At 33.3% G+C, this 25,944-nt stretch overlaps 1 protein-coding gene across 1 annotated transcript in view; it reads right to left on the bottom strand.

Moving 5' to 3' along the window:
- Window positions 1–17,858: 17,858 nt before the first annotated feature.
- LOC126891843 (sialin-like) overlaps window positions 17,859–25,944 on the bottom strand; it is a 79,230-nt gene continuing 71,144 nt past the window's right edge. Inside the window, exon 10 of the mRNA XM_050661174.1 lies at window positions 17,859–18,201. Within this exon, the coding sequence (XP_050517131.1) occupies window positions 17,989–18,201 (213 nt within the window). The 3' untranslated portion in view covers window positions 17,859–17,988. The remainder of the gene's footprint in view (window positions 18,202–25,944) is intronic.

The raw sequence follows: 25,944 nt of genomic DNA, 5'->3' as shown, positions 1-25,944 counted from the left end.
GATCTGTCACACTATGCGTTTTCACCGGATGCGGAGGAAACGCATCCGGTCAAAACGCATAATCTGACATCGGCCTAAGACCTCCCGCAGGCTGCAGACTGTTTATCGGCCGATAGTTTTGTCGGCTTCTTAATGAGTACAGAGAGGTACGCATATATATGCGCACATTACACCGATTCAGTATCGGCCGATAAAAAAGTTTGATGGGCTCCCTGATCATTTGTCGGCCAACTATCGGCCGATAGTTTAATCAGCGTTGGCTGACTAGGACTTACGCACACACGACGATTGTTTATCGGCCTATAGTTCAATTCTCTCCTAGTTAGTTTTGGTGTCCAATACTTGTGCCGTGCGTATATTTTTTGAATATTTTGCGAATAAACGGCATATTCTAATTCACAATCGTTAATTGTAGAAACCTGCATGATCCAATTAGCATGACTAGTTCATTGAAGCTGACTAAGATCATCCGATAAAAGACGAAAAACTTTTTTGGGTAATCAAGTAATTTAGAATACAGTGTGTAGAATTTTCCACTAAATAATCTATGACTGAGAATTAATTCATCATCAGCATCATCAACAGCTATTCCATCCATCGTCGGAAGTAAGCCTCCCTTAGGTTTATCCATTCATTTCTGTTTGTTGTTTTTTGCATCCATTCGTGAGCAGTCTTTCACTTGATGTCATCAGTCCACCTTGTTTGAGATCTGCCTCTACTTATTTTGCTTGCCCTTGGTCATCAATCAAAAATTAGCTTCGTCCAATGGTTGTCTTTCATTTTCGCCCAGTTCCATTTTAAGATGGCAATCTTCTGGAGCACATCTATTACTTTTGACCGTCGTCTTATTTCTTCCACTGTGAATTGTATGCACCCAATACTCTCGGAATCCTCCGTTGTATGAGAGCGATAATAACATTTCTGGATAAATCATACAGAAGTAAAAACTTCGTTTGTACAATGGTATAAAAAAGTTTATTAAAAACCATTAAAATTCATCCAAAAGGATTCGCAAAACGTTTTCAATCTAGATCAGATCATCTTCAGTGCCTAGGACGAAGTATTTCCACGTTAGAATGAATGCAAAAGGTTAAAATTGTGACTAGTTGAAGAAAAATATGGTAATACTTACGTTCTGCTTAGTACATGAAACTAGCAACCTTATGAAATTGTTAACATCGAGAAATATGGTTTACATAATATTTATATGATATTTATATGATATTTATATAATATTTATAGCGACTCTAAGTCGATGTTAAAAGATTAAATGTGTTAGGAGTGCTCAAAAGGCAACATGGTTCCCTGCTCGATAAGAACTTGTAGTTCTTGCCAGTTCAATGGACACAGACCAACAAAAGTGAAGGAGATGACAATCCAATTATCAGACAGAAGCGACATGACAAGACAGGTAGTCAATTTTTGGTTATGAATTTAAAAATAGTGTTGTTTAGAATTCAGATTATTAGTTAAGCTGAATGTATATTAATAACTGTAATAAAGTGAAATTTAAATTATAATAAATTAGATTTTATTGAAAAAGTCTAAAAAGCAACTGTCTGATGCAGAAAGAACTGTTGTTAATGTTAAGTTGATAAAAATATTAGATACTCATAGTAGAGTCAATGACGTCAGTGGTGCAGTTTTGAAAAAAGGACGAAAGTTTAATTTAGTTTGAAATAGAAAGAGAAAGAAAATAATTAAATGTGAACAACTTGTAGACATACAAAGATAAAATACATAGCAATGTTGTAAAAAAAGAGAGAGTAATGTTGGCTGCCTATTATTGTGGTTGTAATGGTTAATAACAAATTGAGAACATATTTTAATTTAATTTATTTTCAGACAATAAATTAAATTAAAATATTTTTTCACTTTGTTATTAACCATTACAACCACAATAATAGGCAATCAACATTATTCTCTTTTTTTTATTTAGACCTTTCTCATAGACTTTAAAATAGAACAAATCCCCAAAATAGTTTTCAAACCCCCAAAAACACCCTTAAAAAGAATTTTTCGGATTTATAAAGGTGGCGAACCTTACAAAAAAATCTAAAAAAAATTAGAAATATAATATTTTGATAAAATATATAAACTGAAAAAATATATACCTGCAGCCATCTCAAAAAAAAATTTATACGCTTTTTTCAAAAAAAAAGGTATGTACACTCAACCTACGGGTCTATAAAAAATAAGCTTGTTTTGTAAAAGAATCAACTATGCGTGTGAATTTTTTTAAATTTTAAAATTGATTGCACTCCACTTAAAAAAAATAAAAACAAAAAATGTAGTTTGTGATGGTGGGGGAAGGAGGAAGGGGGTGATAGTCTAAAATTACGCTGAGTCTTTGCAGGTTTTCCGCGGTGTTGCAAATATATTTTTTTATTTGCTAAGTGCTACAATCTGGTCTTTGACCAATGAGTAACTTTTGATCTATCCTATCTTACTAACTACTTAATATCTGAGATTTACCCTTTGATGTCTTCTTAGTTGTCTTTATTTTTACTGGGGCACTTTATGCTTGCGCACTATCACACAAAGCTTTTCACTTTATCACGCACTATACCAACACGTTGCTTGCACACTAGTCGCGCAATGCTCTGCTATTAGCTTTGTCACACACTACACCAACTCGTGAGGTTTGGTCCTCTTCAATCTTCATTTCTGGTTTGAATTGTCCAGAATCTGGATGGCCTCAATGTTTTCGTGGAGAAGAAGTCTTTTTTCATGACTTTCTGCGTGTTTTCGGATTTCTTTGTCGACGGGCTTCATTCATAGATCCTTGTGGAGGTCGTCATTACAGATGTACCAGGGTGCGTTAACTATGTCCCTTAATACTTTGTTTTGAAAACTTTTTATCACATTTTCCAGATTGTCTTTTTTGTAGGTACATCCCCATAGTTGGATACCATACGTCCATACTGGTTTTATGACTTGTTTGTAGATTAGCATCTTGTTATACGTTGATAACCCTGAGTATCTTCCCAGTAGCCAGCACAATTTTTTATATTTGATATTTAATTCTTCTTTATTTTTCTTTAGATGTGCTTACCAGCGAAGCTTCGTGTCTAGGGTTAAGCCCAGGTATTTGGCTGATTTGGCATAAGGAATGTCTTGCCATTAATTTTTGTTGATGCCTATATAATTTTTTTATTAGCGAAATCAACATGTACTGATTTGCTTTCATTCAATGTAACAATACGTCTTAGTCCATTTTTGAAATTTGCTGTTTCTATGTTATCTTTACCTAATGCTAGTATGGCGGTATCGTCGGCAAAGTTAGCTAAACAGTAGTTATCGATTTCTGGTAGATCACATGTGTAAAGGAGATATAGGATATATAGCAAATAAAATAAAGATTGCCGTAATGATGGGCCAAAATTCGTCACGGATAGGCACATCAAAACGAGATATCATTTACAGTCTTCTTTAGTCGTTTACTTTCGTAAGGTCTTTAATGTTGTTTTATCGCGTTCCAACGTTAGTCTTTTTGTCTGGCAGTGAGAAAGTTGTCATGTGAAGCTCCATGAAGCTTCGAAAAATTCCCTTAAGAATGAACTGTCATTGAAACAATGAGTAAATGAGGTAAGGCTTTAACATTCCGGGCGTACCACCGGAAGTTTCGTATATCGCAGATGGCCAAATTAACGAATGAAGCAGTTTTACAGCTGCTTCTGTTTTATTTCATTTTTAGAGTTCATTTAGACCAACGAAACTGACATTTTTCGATAAAAATAAAAATAAAAAAAAGTTTCGCCTCTTTGGCAGGATATAATTGGCGGACTGCAAACAATATGGTGCAAATGAAAGGAATAAATTCGTTATTTCATAAACCGGCGACTTTAAGAAAAAATCCAAAATCAGGTCGATTTTTATTTTTAAATTATGATATTTTAGCATATATATCATACTAGTGACGTCATCCATCTGGGCGTGATTACGTATTCGATGATTTTTTTTTAAATGAGAATAGGGGTTGTGTGCTACCTCATTTGAAAGGTCATTCAATTCTCTATTCAGTAATGTAAACATTTAGGTATATAATTATTTGTAGAGGGTGTATATTTAGGTATTTAGGTTATTCAATCAAATTATTTGACAAAAAAAAAAGAATACATTTTAATGTTGCCCGAAAACAGAAAAAGATAGTTATTTCAGAAATAAACATTGCTTTTCGATTATATTCAATGTTCTAGCCAGCTTCTGCCAGCCACCTACTTCTTGGAAGTTTGAACATTTAATTTAAGCAAAAGGCAATGTAGTGCTGTCGCCAGGGGGAGGGGTACAACGGCCTCCTTTATTCATAAATATAGACTTACCCAAGTTTTTTTATGTATTTTGACCTGTAGAGCACGAATTTTTTAGGTAACAGTTGATCCGAATGTCGATAAGATTTTTATAAACAAAGAACTTGAGGAATTACGTAACAGCGGTTTTTTGCAAAACAAAACATTTTTTTTGTATTTTTTTGGTTCATGTGTTCAAACAAGTTTCTTCGTAGGATGCATAGTTTTCGAGATAAACGCGGTTGAACTTTCAAAAAATCGAAAAAGTGCAATTTTTGAACCCGAATAACTTTTGATTAAAAAATAAAATAGCAATTCTGCTTACTGCATTTGAAAGTTCAAGTCAAATTCTATCGGTTTTGATTATTTTCATTGCTAAAAATTAATTGTTTTTATTGTTAAACAAAGCTATAAACACATAGTGCTTGAGTGATGTTTTTAATGCATTTCTCATTTAAAATCGAACGAGTAATCGAGCCTACAAACAGACAATTTCTACGTAGCATGCTTTAAAACGCATGCATTGGGCACGGGAATCACTATTTGTTTAAGATAAAAAAGTTCAAGGCAGGTTTTGTTTATATTTGATTCAGAGTTGGACCACCATCTCCATATAGCTATTTCAGCATCCTTATGCCTCATCGGTGAAGCTCAGAAATCTCAACTCTGAAGGAAATACAAACAATTCTGCCAATTTAAGGCAAACCATCGCAATGCAATGAACCCACTTCTGAGACGCAATTCAGCGACATCTCTCGTATTACGAGGAAAACAACGAAAAGCCCCAGATTTGTTTATAGCTTTGTTTGGCAATAAAAAAATTAATTTTTAGCAATGCAAATAATCAAAACCGGTATAATTTGACTTGGACTTTTAAACTCGGTAAGTAGAATTGCCATTTTATTTTTTAATCAAAAGTTATTGGTTCAAAAGGTTCAAAAATTGCAATTTTTCGATTTTTTGAAAATTTAACCGCGTTTATCTCGAAAACTGTGCATCCTACGAAGAAACTTGTAAAAACATTTTTTGCTAAGAGTGACCCAAAAAATACAAAAAAATGTTTTGTTTTGCGAAAAATCGCTGTTATATAATTTCTCAAGTTCTTTGTTTATAACAATTTTATCGACATCCCGATCAACTGTTACCCAAAAAATTCGTGTTCGATGGGTCAAAATACATAAAAAAACTTGGGGGTAAGTCCATTTGAATAAAGGAGGCCGTTGTACCCCCCCCCTGGCGACGGGACTAATGTTTATTTATGATATATACATTTTTGTCTGATTTCTGACAGCAGTAAAATGTATTTTAAATTAAATAAATTACAGACATTATTCTTTTTTGTCAAATAATTTAATTAAAAAAAATTGGACACCCTGTATAAATAATTATGTAAATGTTTATATTACTGAATAGGGAATTGAATAACCTTTCAAAACAGCTAGCACACGACCCCTACTCTCATTTGAAAAAAAACATCGATTTCGTCATCACGCCCAGATGGATGACTTCACTTGTATGATATATATGCCAAAATAATATAATTTAAAAATAAAAATCGACCTGTTTCGGGATTTCTCCTTAATGTCGTCGGTTTACGAAATAATGAATTTATTCCTTTCATTTGTACCATACTGTATAATTTCTTTTATTTACAGACTTAAATATTTTATCGTTTAAATACATTTTCAGAACTGTAAGAAAGGTTAAGTAATTGCTTACATTTAAACCCTAATTTTGTATGCTCTAACTCATAAGCTCATACATGTGTAGGTAGTGAAAATTACTTACTTAGAGGTAACTAGAGCATACACATTGGCTTTACGAAATGGCATTGAGATTCTCAATAAATACAATTATCGCTTATAATGGATTACATGCAGGCACATGTAATGAAATCATTCAACACCAATAATATCCAGCTAACACTGGGATTATCAGAGGCCGGTATTGAATTTACAATTGGTTTAATTGGAATCAAGGAATGAATCGGTCGAAGGGAGAATTTGAATGGATTGGGAATCGTACATTGGTAATAATCACCGTTTTTAATATTTTCATTATACAGTGGAACCCCGATAAGTCGGCCCCCGATAACCCGGAAGTCCGGCTAACCCGGACCGATTTTCATCAGATGAACATTTCAACAATAAAAATGTACTATCCGTTGCAAGTTAATTCGGATGGAATTCCCCAGATTATTTTGTGCTTGATATCGGCCCAGTCTCTTAATCTGGGGAATTCTATCCGAATTATCTTGCAACGGATGGTATGTAATATAATATTTGAGGGATAATGTGTATTTGTGTATTTTGAACTATGTATACGATAGTAAAAATGACTCATGACACACGGCGGCGGCGGCAGAGCGACGGCCATTGTCTCGGATTTGTCGGAAACAACAGGCACCTGTTACTCCTTTATATATTTCAAACTGTCTTAGCATTGTTTAAAAAAAGACTAAAAGGCTATTTAAAAACTTCTTTTTTAAACAATGGTCTTAGTTTTCACTGTTCATAACATCGTTCCGATTATGTCTGTATTGTGTGTAGTACAGTCTTTTATTGTTTCCTTCCGTTTGCTTAGGTTTGTGTTTGCGTGTTTTTAATAATTTAGATGTGTAGGTACTGTGCATATACAGTCGAAAAAATGAAAGAATACCCATTAACAATCACATCAATCACTTATTTTGTATTTGCTGTCTTTTTCTATAACAAACGTTTGTTATTAAAAGACAGCGAATACAAAATAAGTGATTGATGTGATCGTTCATGGGTATTCTTTCATTTTTTCGACTGTATATATATTTCATGTTATTTCAATTAAAACGGAGTTTATCTGTAAGTATACCGTATTTTAATAATTTTTACCATATTCTCCGGATAACCCGGATTTTTGATAACCCGGGTCGGCCGCGGTCCCGATTAATCCGAGTTATCGAGGTTCCACTGTACTTACTGTATACAGTTAATAAGGTACCAAGGGTATTATAAGGACAATAACGCTTGAGGTCAATGGTGTACCTATAGACCGAGGGCCTTCGGCTCGAGGTATATACGTTGACCAAAAGCGTTATTATTATAATACCCGTGGTGCCTTCAACGTTTAATGTCCGACTAAATTATTCTTTATATGCAAAAAATTTGAATGAATTTTGAATTAATTAGTTTTCAAATAAGTACATTTACCAGAAATAGTCGGTAAATAGAAACGTAATTGTGGTAATCATAGTTTTACTTAGAGTTTTATTTGTCAACTTGACAGTATTTAACTCGTTATTTAAATTTAATAGGTCCTAGGGCGTTATTTTTCAATAACACACCTTTGGGCGTTATATCGTACTTAATAGACTTCGAAATAATGTCATTATTTGTCAAATAACAGACCAGTCGGACATTAATGTCACTACATATTTGTCAAATAATAGAACAGTAGAACATTAAATTATAAAAAGAATGTCTACAAGATGATGTTTTTGTATAAATAGTCAAAATAAAAAGTGTAATTCAATTATATTTCAAACCTTATCAACAATATAAGCAAGTATATTCCAGAACACACAATAAAAAAGAATGTGTGTACTTTGTACGCACGTAAGAAGTTACACTTCTATTATATGATTTCAACGAAATCAATATACTTTAAACAGTTTCTCTACTACTTTCCAAAAAATTTTATTAAAACAATACCAAAAATTAAAACAATAAAAGAATTAAACACATACAAACACATTGAAAAATGCCACAAATGATTTCTGAACAATAATTGTTGCCAAAAATTTTAATTAAATACGTATTTTCTGAAAAAATTATATAATAATATACCTACAATCATAAAATCTATAAAAAAATAGAATGTGTGTGTACTTTGTACGCACGTAAGAAGTTATACTTCTATTATATGATTATATGATTATAAACGAAATTAATATACTTTTTATTTATATTTTATTTAAATATTAAACTAATTTATACTTACTACTTCTCAAACATTTTTATTAAAACAGTGCCAAAAATTAAAATAATAAAAGAATAAAACACACACAAACGCATTAAAAATGCCACAAATGATTTTTGAACATTAATTGTCGGAAAATTTTTTAACTAAATACGTATTTTCTGAAAATAAAATGATATAATAAATATACTTGCAATCATAAAATGTATAAAAAAAATAAAAAAATAAAAGTTTCTATTGGGATTCGAACCAACTTACCAGCGCGGCTGGTATTGGCGTTGTATTGGTGTTCACTCGCATTAAACGCTTCGCCACGGAGACAGTGTGTCATTATGTGCGAAGATCGACTAACTAAACGGATTAAACTTTTGACATTTTTGAATTATGTAAATCAAATTATTTTGATTTTGAATTGAAATGATTTAGAATTAAAAAGTACAACAAAACATAGAGTAAGAAAACAATATATTAGGTGAATATTGATAGAAATTTTGATGGTAATCAAATTATGTAAATAAAAGTATTACATACTATGTATTTTGGTAGGTTCAAATAGGTACCTATGATACATTTACAATTATTACGTACCTGTTGCTTTAAAAACTATTTAAAAATCACTACCATTATAAACTTTTTTGTTTCTGTCCTCACAACAATAAAACTAATATATTATACATTTGTTTACCTTCATATTGAACAATTATTTATTATTGACAAATCATTTCAACACCCAATCAGAGCCCGTATAACGACTAATAAATTTCGCAACCACTTGCATCGTGCAAAGTGGCTATGTTCAAATATCATAACAAAATTTGATCAACTATTTTTAAAACACTTACCAGTGTAAGATTCTTTAGCTTTGAATAAGCGAGATCGTAGATCGTCTCGGTTGATTGTTGTTATCCACAGTTCTCTACGCCTTCGAACTTCGAGCTAATAGGTTTTTTATCAGTAATTTTGCGGCACTCATACTAGTCACAGTTTGATGGGCTTTCACATTGGCATGCAACAATCATCTTTTCTATGTTAATAAGTCCAAAAATATAATATGAAAACTATTTAAAAAGGCAGTATAACCATTAACTAACTTTTTGTTTGTTGTTTCTCTTCCTACAAATTTTAAAACGCAACAACCATACATAACCAAACCACAGTTCCACAGCTGCCATATTTGATAATTTTTGTCATGTCATTTGAACATCCAATCAGAACAAAGTTGTAATGCGACTGCGCCGGCTTCAAAGGTTTTAATCCTATTAAAATTCACCCTCATATCGCGCGTAAAGAAGTATAACTTCAAAAAATAAAAAAATGATATAACTTGCATTGGGCTCAAACCTACTTCCCGTGTATCCCGCCGTACGAGAGTCGAAGCGATTTCAAACTGCACCACCTTCGCGTATACGTCATGTGGGAATATACACAAACTGAACAACTTTTTGACATTTTGTTTATATGAATTTATATTAGTTTGATTTTGGTCGAATTAAAATACAACAATATATAGAGTAAGAAAACGATACATTAAAATTTGTAGAAAGTTTGTTCGTAATCAGATTATGTAAATTAAAGCATTGCCTACTAGGGGTATAGCATAGCAAGTACTAAGTAAGTACATTATTTTTTTTACATTTTCCAAATACAGTGGAACCTCGATAACTCGGATTAATCGGGACCGCGGCCGATCCGGTATATACGGTATACTTATAGATAAAGTCCCTTATAAGCAAAATAATATGAAATATACAGGGTGTCCAGAAACTCTACCGACAAACGAAGACAGGAGATTCTTCAGATAATTTTAAGATAATTTAACCCAATTCACTTTGTCCGAAAATGCTTCCTAAGGGAGCTAGAGCTCTTTGAAAATGGCGTCTTGTAATTAGTTTTTCTTAAATACCTCCAGAACGCTTCCATTTAGAAAAACAAAAATTGGTACGCGTATTTATCTACAAGATATAAATCTAATCCATCCATTGTAAATTTCTAGTACCTATCATAGGCGTCCGTTTTGGGTAGGGCAACGGTTATTTTATCGCATAACTTTTTTATCTTTAACTTTTATGCATTTCTGACACTGGATTATGAAATTTTGAAGTATTCTAGTACTAAAAGATACTCTTGTTTTAAATCGGTAGGACACACCGTTTTCTAGAAAAATCGATTTTAAAAATTTTTCGCTTTTTAAATAAAAAAAAAATTTAAAAAAAAATTGTTTAGAAAGACGAAAACTGGTACATTTATTTATATTCCGGAGATAAATCGATTTCATTAATTGCGAATTTCTATTACTGGTCATAGGCGTCCGTTTTGGGTAGGTCAACAGTTATTTTATTGCATAACTTTTTGTCTTGAATTTTTGAGCATTTTTGACACTAGATTATTAAATTATGAGGTATTCGAGTACTAAAAGTTACTCTTACTTTATGTTGGTAAAATACTTCATTTTTTGTTGAAAACTTCTTTCAATTTTTTTTTAAATTCCAAAAACGAAAAACATTCAAATCGATTTTTCTAGAAAACGGTGTGTCCTACCGACTTAAAACAAGAGGACCTTTTAGTACTATAGTACCTCACAATTTAATAATCCGGTGTCAAAAATGCACAAAAGTTAGGGACAAAAAAGTTATGCGATAAAATACTCGTTGCTCTACCCAAAGCGGACGCCTATGACCGGTACTAGACATTTGCAATGGATGGAATCGATTCATCTCTGAAAAGTAAATAAGCATACCAATTTTCGTTTTTCTAAATAGAAGCGTTCTGGAGGTATTAAAGAAAAACTAATTTCATGGCGCCATCTTAAAAGAGCTCTAGCTCCCTTAAGAAGCATTTTCGGACTAGGTGAATTGGGTTAAATTGTCTTAAAATTATCTGAGGAATCTCCTGTATTCGTTTGTCGGTAGAGTTTCTGGACACCCTGTATATGCACAGTTACCTATGGTTGTATAGAGTTTAGTATAGACAATATAGAGTATTATTAATTTCTAGGTAAAAACTCAGTCAGTTTGGTTGTGTCAATAATTTCGTCTGGTCTGCATATGTAATTTAAGAACAGTGACTCTTTCATTGTTTAAAAGACCATTGTTTAAAAAACAAATTTTTTAAAAGACCGTTGAAAATAAATAAAGGAATAACAGGTGCCTGTTGTTTGCGATAATGAATGTCGCTCTGCCGCCGCCGTGTGCATGAGTCATTTTTTACTATCATATAGTTCAAATTACACGGATACCCATTATCTCTCAAATATTATATTATGATTGAAGGGAAGTTTTATCAATGAAATTCGATATTTTTAAGACATTCCAGAAGCGGCTGCAGATAAAATGTTTTAACATAATACATACATTTTTATTGTTGAAATGTTTGTCCGATGAAAATCGGTCCGGGTTAGCCGGACTTCCGAGTTATCGGGGGCCGACTTATCGAGGTTCCACTGTAGGTATGACGATAATTTTTTATTGGAATACAACTGAAACATTTAGAATTACGTACCTGTGGCTTTTCAAAACTATTTAAAAAGTCACTATAATTATAAATTTGATTTTATTTCTGTCCTCACAACAATAAAAACTAATATATTATACAACATTTTTGTTTACGGATAACCTCCATATTGAACAATTATTGACAGATCATTTCAACACCCAATCAGAGCCCGTATAAAGACTAATACCAAACTTTCGATGTGCGCATGCTCGCAGATCAATATAAATTCACCCTCAATCTCAATCGCGCCTAAACAAGTATAACTTCAAAAACTTACGCAACTATATTTATGAATAACAGCAAGAACCAAAAGAAAAAGTACTTACACAGTGGTGTATACACACTTAGAATGTGTTAATGGACTGTCCAAGAAATTACATTACATATAACTATATTAAAAACTTGTCCTATAACGTCTTCTTCACGTGGCTTGCCCGTTGAGAACGTTGGTAATTAACATGGCTATTCTGACTATATTTACGGCAGATCTGAATAGTTCTGCTGATGATAATCCGAACCATTGCCACAAGTCTTGGAGCAATGAGCGTCTCCTCCTCCATGGATCCCCTGCTGTCTATTTTCTCTTGACTAATTAGCTGTGCTATATATTTACTGTGCCTCATAATATGACCCAAGTATTCCAACTTTTTTCCTTTATAGTTATTCATACCCCTCTCTCCTTACCTATGCGGCGTAGAGCTCCTCGTTGGTTACGTGCTAGGTCCAGGATATAATATGTACGTAATGCACGTCGGTAAGCCCACACTTCGAAGACCTCTACTTTCTTCATCAATGTTGCCGTCATTGTCCCCGCCTCCATTCCATATAACAAAATCGGAAATACATAACATTTGAGAACTCTGATTTTGAAAGGTATTTGTATTATTCAAAGCCAACAACAAGGCTATTCCCTGTGTTGATGCCGACTCATATGGATTTAGGATCGTGATCCTAAAGATGGATGTTTAAGTAAATTTGTTTCGATGTCAATAACTCCAATATAAAAGAGACATGATCATATTGATATTGATAATGGGGTCCTTGGTGGAATATGTGGATATGAAATATTTTCATTCTACCCCTGTGGTATAATTTTTGATTTAGAGATTGTAACACGCATCTCTTTTAAATCTATTAAAAAAACATCTAGGTGAAATAAGAAGATTGACAATTCATTTAATGTGATTTAAATTTTCACTGAAATATTTAAAAGATCTTTCGAAGGTATTTGAAAATCTGTATGTGCAAAAGCTTGTACTGTTACTTTGATAGACAAAAATGAGGTCATTACAAACCTCCAATTTCCGTAAAAACAAGGGATAATAGAGCAAGTTCATAGAGTGGTTAATCAACTAGATTATACCTACCAAGAGTTTGCGATGCAATATTTCTTGACGTATCCAAGACTTTCAAAAATGTATGGTAGGCAGAATTGTTAGACCAACTTAAAAAACTACATCCCCAACCACACATTATGGGAATAAGACTTATTCGCACACCTAGTTCAATTGTGCCACAACTGCAAAAAATTCGAATTTTGGGTTAAGGCTGTAAAATATTGCCTATATTATAATGGCCCATCTAATTCAATACAGCCTGAACTAAAATATTGTTTTGGATAAGTATAAAGTAAGTTACTTCGTTATTTCACTGTAGGGTTTTTGGAGGTTTTGAAAATGCAATATGGCCATAACTGGGAGATGTGGCGATAATATACACTGCCACAATACAACCGATGTAATTCAATACGTTCAATATGGCCACAACTGCAAAAATCAAGAGAGATATGTCGATAATATACACTGCCACAATACAACCGATGTAATTCAATACAGCCACAACTGCAAAAATCAATTGCTGTTTTCATTATATTGCCGCCGTATCTCCTAGGTATCGTTTTATAAATGACTTTTTTCACAATGCAATATCGCCATAACTATCAAAATCATAATAACGTTTTATTTTTAATAAATTGTAATAAGATCCAGCGAATAACTTTATAATATGCTACCTAAATTGTAATTTCGAAGTCAGTCATTCTCAAAATAAATTATTTACAGGGCATAACGCGTTTGCTACAGAACGTTTTGCTCATTTCTCGAGAATATTGTGTTTTGCACTTGTGGCACTATTGAACTAGGTGTGCGGTATATCAAGTAAACATACAGGGAATAACTTTACAGACTGATATCCAGTAAACTCAGGAATTTCTCAAGGCAGCACACGGATCAATCCTCTACCTCTTCATCAAATCATAAATTAAACAGTGTAGTTTCCCATTGAGTTCCCTATGACCGGTTTGAAGATTTAACCACCCAGAATAATCAAAAAAAAATTATACCAAACATATTGCAATACACTGAAAAAGGTTTTTGTTAAGACAACAATTAATTTCATATACGAAGTATATTGTGTAAAGAAAAAGAGGCTCACGCGATGTTTTTAATTTTTGACATGTGTTCTAAACAGGTGTCTGCCCACATTTGGGATGTTCTTTGTGATCAGTATAAAATTGCGTTTAAATGTATTTATTTCGAGTATATAACAATATACAATAAAATATATCTTCACCCTAACACAACAGGCAGCGCATTATTTTTCCATGATTACATTATTTATCCATGGTCGATCGCGAACAACGAAAAGAACAAAGGGAAATAAATTGATATAAAACCTTTTTAAGGATTTTCAAAACTTTTTTTGTTTTCTCTACATTGCAAGTGGTCAGCAATTCTATTAAGACATAAATCTGCCGAATTAATTTCGATCAAAATATATCCCGACGTATTTTCGGTCTTATTGCTTGGGCAATTCAATATAAATTTTCCACTTCGTAGGCTAGATAAAAATTAGAGTATTCAGAAGGACAAGGATGTTGTTCTGAAATTTTCTGACATCACACAGTCACATTTCAAAGTACTATTAATGGTTTTAATTAGGAATTAGTTACAATATAAAACATGTTTATTTTTTGACGTTTAGATTTCAAAAGTGCAAATTTCTTGTTTAGTCTAAGAGCTAGTGAACCCTCCGACTAACGGTCGTCCTGTAAGGCTAGAAATTTGTATAGTGATAATTCATAGCACGCCAAGGCTAAAAACCATGACCTGGCAGGCCTCAGCGGTGCACGTGTATCTACCAGGTGAATCGAAAAGTGCAAATTTAGGGGGTAAAATAAACTTTCTCCTGTAAGGTTTAAATTAAAGTATGTGTTTGAGTAAGTCATTTAGAAGAAATGTGTACAATGACAGGCGATTCTGAAGAGCACAAGACCTTGCCGGCGAGGGAAAGATTAGGGGATTTTCCTAAAATTATTCTTTTTGCATCGAACAAATTTTTTTTAGATTTTTTGAATCATTCCAAATAGAAAAGGTCTTTAGTGATTTTTCTCTTAAGTTAATAGTTTTTGTTATATAAGCGATTGAAAATTTTGAAAATTGCGAAATCGGCCATTTTTAACCTTAAATCGGACATTTATCTAAAAGTTTTAATGTTGCCAAGGTACGTAGATATTTTTTAAACATTGATTGATGAAATCTAGAAGAGTTTTTTGCAATAAAATATGGAAAACCCCTTTGTTTTTTTAATTGCTAATCAAGCGGGCGCGACACTGTAGTATGAGGACGTTTGAGTTTGCATAAATTCATTATCTCGAGAATGGGCAAATTTCAAGAGAAATCCTCAGACAGGTCGATTTTTATTTTTGAATTAGGACTTTTTGGCATATATATATATATATATATATATATATATATATATATATATATATATATATATATATATATATAATACTAGTGACGTCGTCCATCTGGGTGTGATGACGTAATCGATGATTTTTTTAAATAAGAGTAGGGGTTGTGTGATAGCTCATTTGAAAAGTTATTTAATTCTCCATTCAGTAATATAAACATTAACATAATTATTTATACAGGGTGTACAAAAAAAATGTTTCTTCTATTTGTCAAATTTAATCAAAGTTAATTTAATTAAAAAAAAATTTTTGTACACCCTGTATACATAATTATGTTAATGTTTATAATAGTGAATAGAGAATTAAATAACCTTTCAAACGAGCTATCACACAACCCCTACTCTCATTTAAAAAATCATCGATTACGACATCACGCTCAGATGTATGACGTCACTAGTATTATATATATGCCAAAAGGTCCTAATTTAAAAATAAGAATCGACCTGTCTGAGGATTTCTCTTGAAATTTGCCCATTCTCGAGATAATTAATTTATGTCAACTCAAACGTCCTCCTCTTGAAATTTGCCCATTCTCGAGATAATTAATTTATGTCAACTCAAACGTCCTCACTTATACTACAGTGTCGCGCCCGCTTGATTAGCAATTAAAAAACAAAGGCGTTTCCGATATTGTATTGCAAAAAACTCTTTGGAATTTCATCAATCAATGTTTAAAGAATATCTACCTACCTTGGCAACTTTAAAATTTTTAGATAAATGTCCGATTTAGGGTTAAAAATGGCCGATTTCGCAATTTTCAAAATTTTCAATTGCTTATATAACAAAAACTATTAACTTAGAGAAAAATCACTAAAGACCTTTTCTAATTGGTATGATTCAAAAAACCTAAAAAAAATTTGTTCGATGCAAAAATAATAATTTTAGCAAAAACCCCTACCCTAATCTTTCCCCTCGCCTGGCAAGTTCTTATGCTCTTCTGAATCGCCTGTCATTGTACACATTTCTTCTAAATGACTTACTCAAGCACATACTTCAAATTAAAACCTTACAGGAGAAAGTTTATTTTACCCCTTAAATTTGCACTTTTCGATTCACCTGGTAGATACACGTGCACCGCTGATGCATGCCAGGTCATGGTTTTTAGCCTTGGTGTGTTGTGAATTATCACTAGAAAAATTTCTAGCCTTACAGGACGACCTAGCTAGGACGAACCCTAGGAGGGTTCACTAGCTCTTAGACTAGTTCTAAACTCCTATATTTACAATCAGCATTGTCTTTTAAACCCACTTTTTACCAAAGTGAAGGTGTTTCTTCACATGAGAGCTGTACAATTAAAACATGTATGTACATTAGTGATGTTGAAAAAAAAACTATTCGTTACAAAGTACTCGTTACTTACGAATACCGAAAGTATCGATTACTATACAGAGAGGTAAATCGTTACTTTGGTTACTTTGATTACTCTGATTACTTCGTACCAATCGTATCAGAGCGTGTACCTATTTTGATTTTGGGTGTTGTATCTACTCGGTTGTTATCGGTTGATATCGGAGTGGGACCGGTATTCCACGAGTGTTCGGTATCAGTACAGTTAACTAAAATTTTATCTATGAAGGGCGAAGGCTATGAAGAGTTTTACAGAATTACAGGGCGCTGAGAAGTAGCTGAAACAGAGAGAGGTATATCATTTAACAAAGCATGCACCCAGAAACAGATGTCTATACGATTTGTCGAGGTAGATAATTCACATAATTTCACAGATATTCGTTCTTTTGAAAATAAAAATGCAACACATTAGATTTGAATAATAAATACATACTATTCTTATCAGGCCTAGAAAAAAAGAGCGTAGATTGACCGGAAAATATGTAGAAATGAAAATATTTGTAGACTATGATCAACTTTAATTTTACATGTAGGTATGGCATTGTTTTTGTTAGACCATTTTTTATTATTAACACTAAAAACACAGGAATAAATCTATTTTTAAATATAGTAGGTACATAGAGACTTGCAACTTTTTGCATTGTATTTATGATTAGGATGACGTCTGGAAAAAAGTCTACAATAAAAAAAATTGGTGGAAATGCATTATGTATTACATTTTAAAGTGTATAAAACGCATCGAAAAATGCATAAACGTGTTAAAATCAGTATATTAAGGGCCAGATTTTCTTATTTCGGGGTATTTGGGGTCACTTAACACTAATTTGCAATCAGAACCAACCTCCGAAGCACCTGGGTGCCCAGGGTTATTGCTAAGGTACGTCATCTAGAGTTTCGAGGGTTTGTTTTTGGCACTTAATGGATTCAAACAGATTACTCGATATTACTAATATTGTGGAGCAGCAATGACAGTTCAAGTAATAATGGATTAAGAAAGACTCTTTGATATATATTTTTAAATTTAATCCCTCTCAGTTATTTTCAGTATAACAGTTTTATAATTACGTTAAAAATTAAATAAGTATATTACACAAACAAACATCTCACCGAACACACATCCAGTCTCAGAAACACCATTATTTACAAACTTTAGCACTAAATTGTGTTCTCAGACTCATTATTTCCTTTCCTATCCTTATTGTTTCCAGTTTTGCTATTACTAACCAACTTCTTAGCCTCTGGAAGTGATTCGCTTGGGTTATTCCAAGCTGCAACTTCAGCCGATGCGAATAAAACATAAAAAAGACAGCTGGAGAAGAGAATAACTGCGCATAGCCAAAACACCTTCTGCCATTGAGCTGTGGATTGCTAAAAAATAAAATTGATGATATAGATTTTGAATAATTTTGATTCATTTCTTCAGCAATATTCACTAGCTTGTAATAGCTATGTAACAGTAAAAAATACACATTTAAATAAATTTATAGAAAAATTAAAATGCTCATACGTTATTGAACGGTACTTGATATACAACAGCAACAATATAATCTTGCAACAAATAATCGTTTACTCAAATCTTGAATATCTACGTGGGATGAGAGTAGCAACTGCTACCGCGCAGCAAAGAGACGTCTATCTTGCAGCAGACCAGAAACAAAAGTAAAGTGTTGAGATTATCGATAGATATTCTCCGGATGATTGCACGACTATAGATGATAGCGTCAATGTTTCTTTTCTTAAACAATTGTGATGCACCCTTCTAATATGATTCGTACTACCCACAATAAGATAGGGTTGTAAGTAGGACGTAGAAATAATGTCCGTTTCATATTTACATAATATACTTTACTGTTTCTTGTCCAGAAAGAAGGAGAAGACTCCAAAAAGACTCCATGACAGTTTCAACCTCCACAAGAAACTTAAATATACCTCCGGAATTAGAAAACAGAAAAATGCTCACGTACTTAAAATCGCAGATGGAAAAATTTGTGATCGCGAACAACAGTGCAAAGAATGGGAGAGACACATCAGTGACCTTTTTGACGATGCTTCTCGAGAAAATGCTCCAAATACTACCTGTGACAACCAATCAGACAGAGGTCCCAGTATACTGAAGTCAGAAGTCATAAAAGCAATACAACAAGCCAAAAACAATAAAGCACCTGGACCAGATCAAATCCCTGTTGAGCTACTTAAACTTTTAGATGAGGAAAACATTATCTACTTGACTACTTTCTTTAAAAAAAATTTATATCGAAGGAAAAATACCAGATGATTGGTTGGAGTCACTGTTTATAACATTACCAAAGAACAGCAGGCTCTCCAAATGCAGCGATTTTAGACTAATCAGTTTGATAAGTCACACACTTAAGATACTTTTACGTATTATACAAAACCGAGTATTGCTTCTGTGCGAAACTAGAATGGGTAATAAGCAATTTGGATTTAGAAATGGTCTAGAAACTAAAGAAGCACTATTTTGTATTCGCGTTCTATTACAAAAAAGTTGTGAATTCCGAAAGAACGTTTATGTTTGTTTCATCGACTTCGAGAAGGCATTCGACCGAGTACAACATGATACACTTTCCGATTGCCTGCAGGCAGCAGGACTTGACCACTACGATATAAAACTGCTGAAATACTTATATTACAATCAAGTGGCCTCTATCCAAATTGGAGACAGTCGTACTGAAAAATTGCTGATAAAACGTGGAGTACGACAAGGTTGTGTTTTATCACCCACACTTTTTAATCTGTACTCTGAAAAAATCTTTAGGAAGGCTTTGGATGACAGACTAAGAGGGAGTAAGGCTAGGCGGAGAAGTAATCAACAATATCAGATACGCTGACGATACAGCCATTCTTGCTGAAAATTTACAAGATCTTCAGACACTACTAAATCTTGTCGGTGAAGCAAGTTATCGGAGAGGCCTTAAAATCAACATTTCAAAAACAAAGTGGATGGCAGTTGGAAAGATTAATATAGATCAAGGTCAGCTTTCTCTTGATGGAGAGGAGTTAGAACGGGTGAATCATTTCAAGTACCTTGGCAACTGATTAAATGTAATTTGTGACTCTGATGAAGAGATAATAACTAGGATCGAAATATCACGGAAGGCTTTTATGACCTGGAAACCAGTTTTATGCAACAGAAACCTGTCGATGAATATTCGAAAGAAGGTGCTGAAATGTTATGTGTGATCTATCCTATTGTATGGCTGTGAGACATGGACGTTAAAAACCACAATGCTAAACAAAATAGAAGCATTCGAATTGTGGTGCTATCGACGAATCATAAAGATATCGTGGATTTCGCACACTTACAATGAAGATGTTCTTCAAATGCTGAATCCAGAACGTCTGCTCATAAGCATCATAAAGAGGAAAAAAACTTAAGATCATAAAATACTTTGGCCATATAATTAGAGGACCTAAATACCATCTGCTTCGCCTTATAATACAAGGAAAAGTGGAGTGAAAGAGATGGATTGGTGGAAAGAAATTTTCATGGTTGCGTAATATTAGACAATGGTGTGGCTGCATAGTAGAATTATTTCGCGCAGCAGCCGAGAGAGAGAGAGAGAGATTTCAGGAAATTGTAAACATGATAACGGCCAACGTCTGAATACAGACACGGCACCTAAAGAAGAAGAAGACGTACATTCAGTTCAGCAGCCTCTCTCCTCCGCTTATAATAATGTTAATATTTCTTGCATAATGAAGTGGGAACCAGTATTTTTTACACTTTAGAGCTTTAGACAAGGAATAGGCAGAAATATTCATTTTTACAATCAACAGAACGTATATGAAAATAATTACGAATTAAGCAAACGTTACATATCAAATCACATTTTATAGCAATCATAAAATTACTTCAAAGAACAAATTAATTATAACAAATACAAAAGAATAGCAGCGAGAATATCTGGTTTCCTGAGGGATATAATCTGGCGGAATAAATATATGAGCACCGAAAGCAAAGTCCGCATTTATAAGACATGTGTTAGACCCGTACTGACATACGCAGCTGAGACAAGGGCCGAGACAACAAAGACCAAACAGATCATGAGAACAACAGAGATGAAAACCCTAAGATCCATAAGAGGTATCACACTCAGAGATAGAGTACGAAACGAAGACACATTGAGAGAGCTAGGCGTTCAGGACGTAGTGAGATGGACAAGAGCGCGACGACGCATGTGGAGGGACCACGTAGATCGGATGGACCCTGAACGTATGGTGCATTGGGCGAAAACACAGAAGCCCAACACCAAGCGACCCATAGGAAGACCCAAAAAACGATGGTACGAGAGTTGGAGCTCCGGATCGCAGCAAAGACTGTAACAGAAGAAACAGGACATAGTCCTATTACAAGAAGAAGAAGAAGAAGAATAAGAAGAAGAAATACAAAAGACTAATTAACGTTAACGTAATTAACGTTAAAGTAATTATTTAACAAAACTACGTAGGTACAAGTAAGTCAAATATACAGAATAAACATTGAGTTGCATATTATTATCTTGAGGTGCATTTTCTGTAAACTTGATATATAACTATAGAGACAAAGGGTTTTCGGATTCGTTGGAATTACTACGCTTCACATCATCAGTTGCTTATTAAATGGAACTAAGATTAGAAACTGTAAGCAAAATGGGTCAGAAAAAGTACACTAAGAAACATATATTTATTTCAGATTTTTTCTGAATGTGCGTTTTTTGGAAAACGCGTGGAGGTTAGCTGTGGCTAGATCCTCACCTAGCAGCAGGTATCATTGTGCAATGAGTTTAGGAAACCAAAGAAAACTAATCGCCCCCTGTCGTTTATCCTTTTTGTCGATGTTTTTATATTGCAATCCTCACACTCACACTAGGTATAGGCCTTCATCGTGACCCGTCAAAATGACCCGGTCAAAACAGCCCCGTTAAAAAAGCCCGTCAAAATAGCCCGGATACAAGATAGCCTCGACAAAATAGCCCGTAAGCAAAATAGCACTGACAAAATATATCGCACACAAAATAGCCCCGGTCAAGATAGCCCCGACTAAAACAGCCCCGGCTAAAACACCCCCAATAAAAACTTTAACCTTTTAACGGAGTACCATTTACTTTAAAGCACTATTCTAATTGAAAAATAAGCCACAATTTAACTTAAAAAAATGATTTTATTAACGTTTCGACTTCCACTTCGGACGTCGTTGTCAAAATACAAAATTTTAATAAATTAAACAAAAATGCTGTTGCTTAGTAAAACAATTCTTCTAATAATTACCACTAGTAATCTACACCACTGGTAAAATGGTGATTCTTTATGTTACTTTTAATTTTACATGTAAATTTTTCTCATTTTAAACATGTGATTTTAATTATGTAATAAGCAGAGTCAGGCAAATATGCAATAGTGCATATGAATATTTGCCGAATCTTCCTCTTCCGCCAAAACCTATTGTTTCTGGATGAGAACTTGATTAGAGGCTGCAATGTTTTATGCAGAAATTTTGCTGAATTGAAGCCAATAGATTCTTCCGAACCACTTATACTTTTCAAAGAATTGGTGAAAAATAAGATAGTACCACAGCAACTTTCATACTTAAAATATTATATACATACATGCATATTTGACACAAATAATACATGCATATACATGCATATTTGACATAAATAAATGCATGTAGTACATAAACAAATGCAAGGTACATTGAAGTGTTAATTTTCAAATTATTAACCGTTTAAGAGGCAATATCTAAGAATAAAGGAGTATTTATTGAATTTTCATTTACGCACACATAACAGACATATTTTTTTACCTGTGAAATGTAATTTCACTCATTCCTATCGGCAATTCAGACATATGCATTTTAAAGTAGAGGACTTTAAAATGATATTGCCAATACTTATGAGTTGCCTTCCTGGGACGACTTTATTGAAAGATAGTTCATTCGATTACATGAAATCAACTTTAACTTAAGAATATCCGTCACAAAAAAATCATAGCATGTGATCCGTGTTTAAAAAGACAACCACACGCAATGATAACAGTAAAATTCTCGTGTTAGTGATTCCATAGTAAATCACGAGGAAAAACCAGGAATTTTTTTTCCTGGTTTTTTCCTAACAGAAGACACAGGGTTCGAGTTCTCTGAAAAGACCATTTTTATTTAATGTAGTTAAGATAAACATCTGAATAGAGGATAATTACCATTTCCGAACAAATATATTTAAGGGATTATTTCATGATGAATTCTGAAGGGGGCTTTTTTTGTAGGGACTATTTTGTCGGAGCTCTTTTGTGGGCAGGCTATTGTTTCGCGGCTATTTTGTCTGCAGGCTATTTTGTCGGAGCTGTTTTGTGTGTGAGATATTATGTCGGGGCTATTTTGTCGGAGCTTTTTCGACGGGGCTATTTTGACGGGGTACCGGCCTTCATTGTTATATAGCCAATTTTAAGTGAAGTTTGTTCTTTAAGCAGTCTTCTGTACAATTGCTAGGGTTAGACCATAAATTTTCAAAATATTACATCCTTTGTAATGACATGTTATCCATAATTCGGTCTATGGATTAGGAGAAAAACCAGCAACATAAGTGAATATCCTGTATTCTCCATTGGGATTAATACATCCAGAAAATGTAGTGAGTTTTTTTTTCATGGTGAAGTACATTGATTGCTCTTTACTGTTAGTATCCATCAGAAATTAATTCAATTTAGTTTTGTTTTCATTGGTACGTTCATCTTCTCTGCTTCCTTTTTGAACTGGATAAGCGTTTTCTTCGAATAGTGTCACCGAGTGTTTATTTTAACTGTCTATGAGCTTCCTCTTCTCTTCCTCTTCTCTGCTTCCTTTTTGAACTGGATAAAGGTTTTCTTCATCCTTAATCTATTGCTTCTTATTCGATCAATATCAACTGTAACTGAAATACTGAAGTCGGTTTTCGATTCCTGCACTTTTGATTATTTATTTCAGAGTTATCTTGCAGAGTTGTGGTGAGGGTATCACCAAGTTTTTATTTCAACTGTCAAGTATTCTTGTCCAACTCTTATCTTACATCGTAGCCCTATAATAATACATATTCGTATCAAATTGGCTAGTTTTTTTTGGAAAGCCAATTCTTGCATCGCTGCCCAGTCTCACTCTGCATACTTTATCGAATGCTTGTTTAAAATTAATGAACTTATGATGAAGTTCACGATCAAAATGTCAGCATTTGTCCATTATCTGCTTTATAGCAAAAAGTAGAGTGCACTGATATTGCCCAATGACCTCTTCTGTGTATGTTTTGGTTTTTTTCTAACAGGATATTTGCAAGAACTTTGTAGGTGATATTTAGAAGCAAAAGGGCTTTTCGTCGATTGGCATTTGTTTATAGCTTCTGTCAGATGTCGTACAATCTGTGTATATTAATATTATATACAGATTATACAACATACTATGACAGAAGCTCGAAACAAATTACTGTGAATGAAAAGCCCTATACTCGTAGTTAATACATTGATTTTTATTTTCTGTTTTTGTGGATTGGCACAATAACCCGTTCTTCCCATTCACCTGCAATTATTTCATCCTACCAAATACCTTGAAATTAGCTCGTGGATATGTACATTGCTTCTCCACTGTGCTCTAGATAATCTGTGGGTATACCATCGCTACCTGCTGGCTTATTTAAGGTGATGCAGTAGCGATCAACAGGTAGCAAAAATGCGTTCCAAGATTACGGCTGTAATTTTGAATATTTTTTCGAGATATTTGGCACACGTATTCGTAATATAATAAAGAATGGCGTTACAGAACCCAATTTGAAAAATATATTAATATGTGGAAATTTTAAACATCATAATAAATTTTTCAAATTGGGCTCTGTACCGCCATTCTTTATTATATTACGAATACGTGTGCCAAATATCTCGAAAAAATATTCAAAATTACAGCCGCAATCTTAGAATGCGTTTTCGCTACCTGTTGATCGCTACTGTTTCCTCTTAAGTTTATTAATTGCTTGGATTACTTCGTCATATCGGGTATTGGTCTTCTATTTCAGCTGTATGCATCTTTATCTTTGAAGTATGGATTTATGTTTAGTAGTTTGATGTTTTCCAACTGTTCTCTCAACGTTTTCGTTTTAATTTTTTCTGAAATTATGCATTTGTTTAGTTTCTTTTAGTAATTATTATTTCTAGCAATTTTTCCCAGTTGTATTATTGTTTTAGAGCTTTAATTTTATATCCAACGTGTTTCGGAGGTCTGAAGTTCATTGTACCTTTAAACCTAAAGCAAAATACTTAAACCTTAGTTAGAATAAAGAAGAAGATGAATGTTTATATGGTTGATATAAATGAAGCCGAAAACCCACACTAAAAATTTTATTAATTCAAATGCAAAACCAAATTAATTTTGCTTTTTCCGCGTTTGTAAAAGTATTGTTCATCATTACTACAGGAGATAAGAGATACTTAACCTGTTATCTGTGTATACAAATTGCAAACGAAAACTGTGTAGACTGTAGTGGTTTTCTCGTAAAGAGAACGTTGATTTAAACGTAAATTGCAGTATCAAGGAAATGGATTTTCCTTTATTACTCGCTTTATACAAAGTACATATTCAGTCTCTAAACTACCCGATGTAATGTTATAAAATACAAAACTTCTGAAATACTCTTCGCATGTCTAAACTAAATTAAAAGTATAAAAAATACTTTTGTAGAAATTTAGACTCTACTTTTGATAAAAATTTTATACATTTTAAATAAAAAACTGCTTTTCTGACAACATAAAAAAATGTAAGTATATTTTTAGTTCTTTAATATGTGGTATTTATATCATTTGTACTGGTGGTATTTTTTATTATCCATGGAAGTTCTTATATAGGTACCCAAAATACAGTTTTTTCTAGAATAAAGTATTTTCACGTTTCTCTACCTTGGGGTCACCTCGCACTAGACAGCTTGGCTTCAGCAGCCGACAATAGTCGTCGTCCCGGCAAAACTCACTAAGTCTACTTTTGCTAAAATTGAGTTAAGTGTCCTGGTCGATTCACAATATCAATTTTGATAATCTGGCATAAATAACGAACATAGAAAGTACGTAGAGTTGATTGCCTAACCCTTTCGCCACTGAATTTAT

This window comes from Diabrotica virgifera, chromosome 9 (assembly GCF_917563875.1).
Source record: "Diabrotica virgifera virgifera chromosome 9, PGI_DIABVI_V3a".
NCBI classification, from domain to species: domain Eukaryota; kingdom Metazoa; phylum Arthropoda; class Insecta; order Coleoptera; family Chrysomelidae; genus Diabrotica; species Diabrotica virgifera.
The sequence above is the reverse complement of the archived record's forward strand: the minus strand, read 5'-3'. Positions and strand labels throughout refer to the sequence as shown.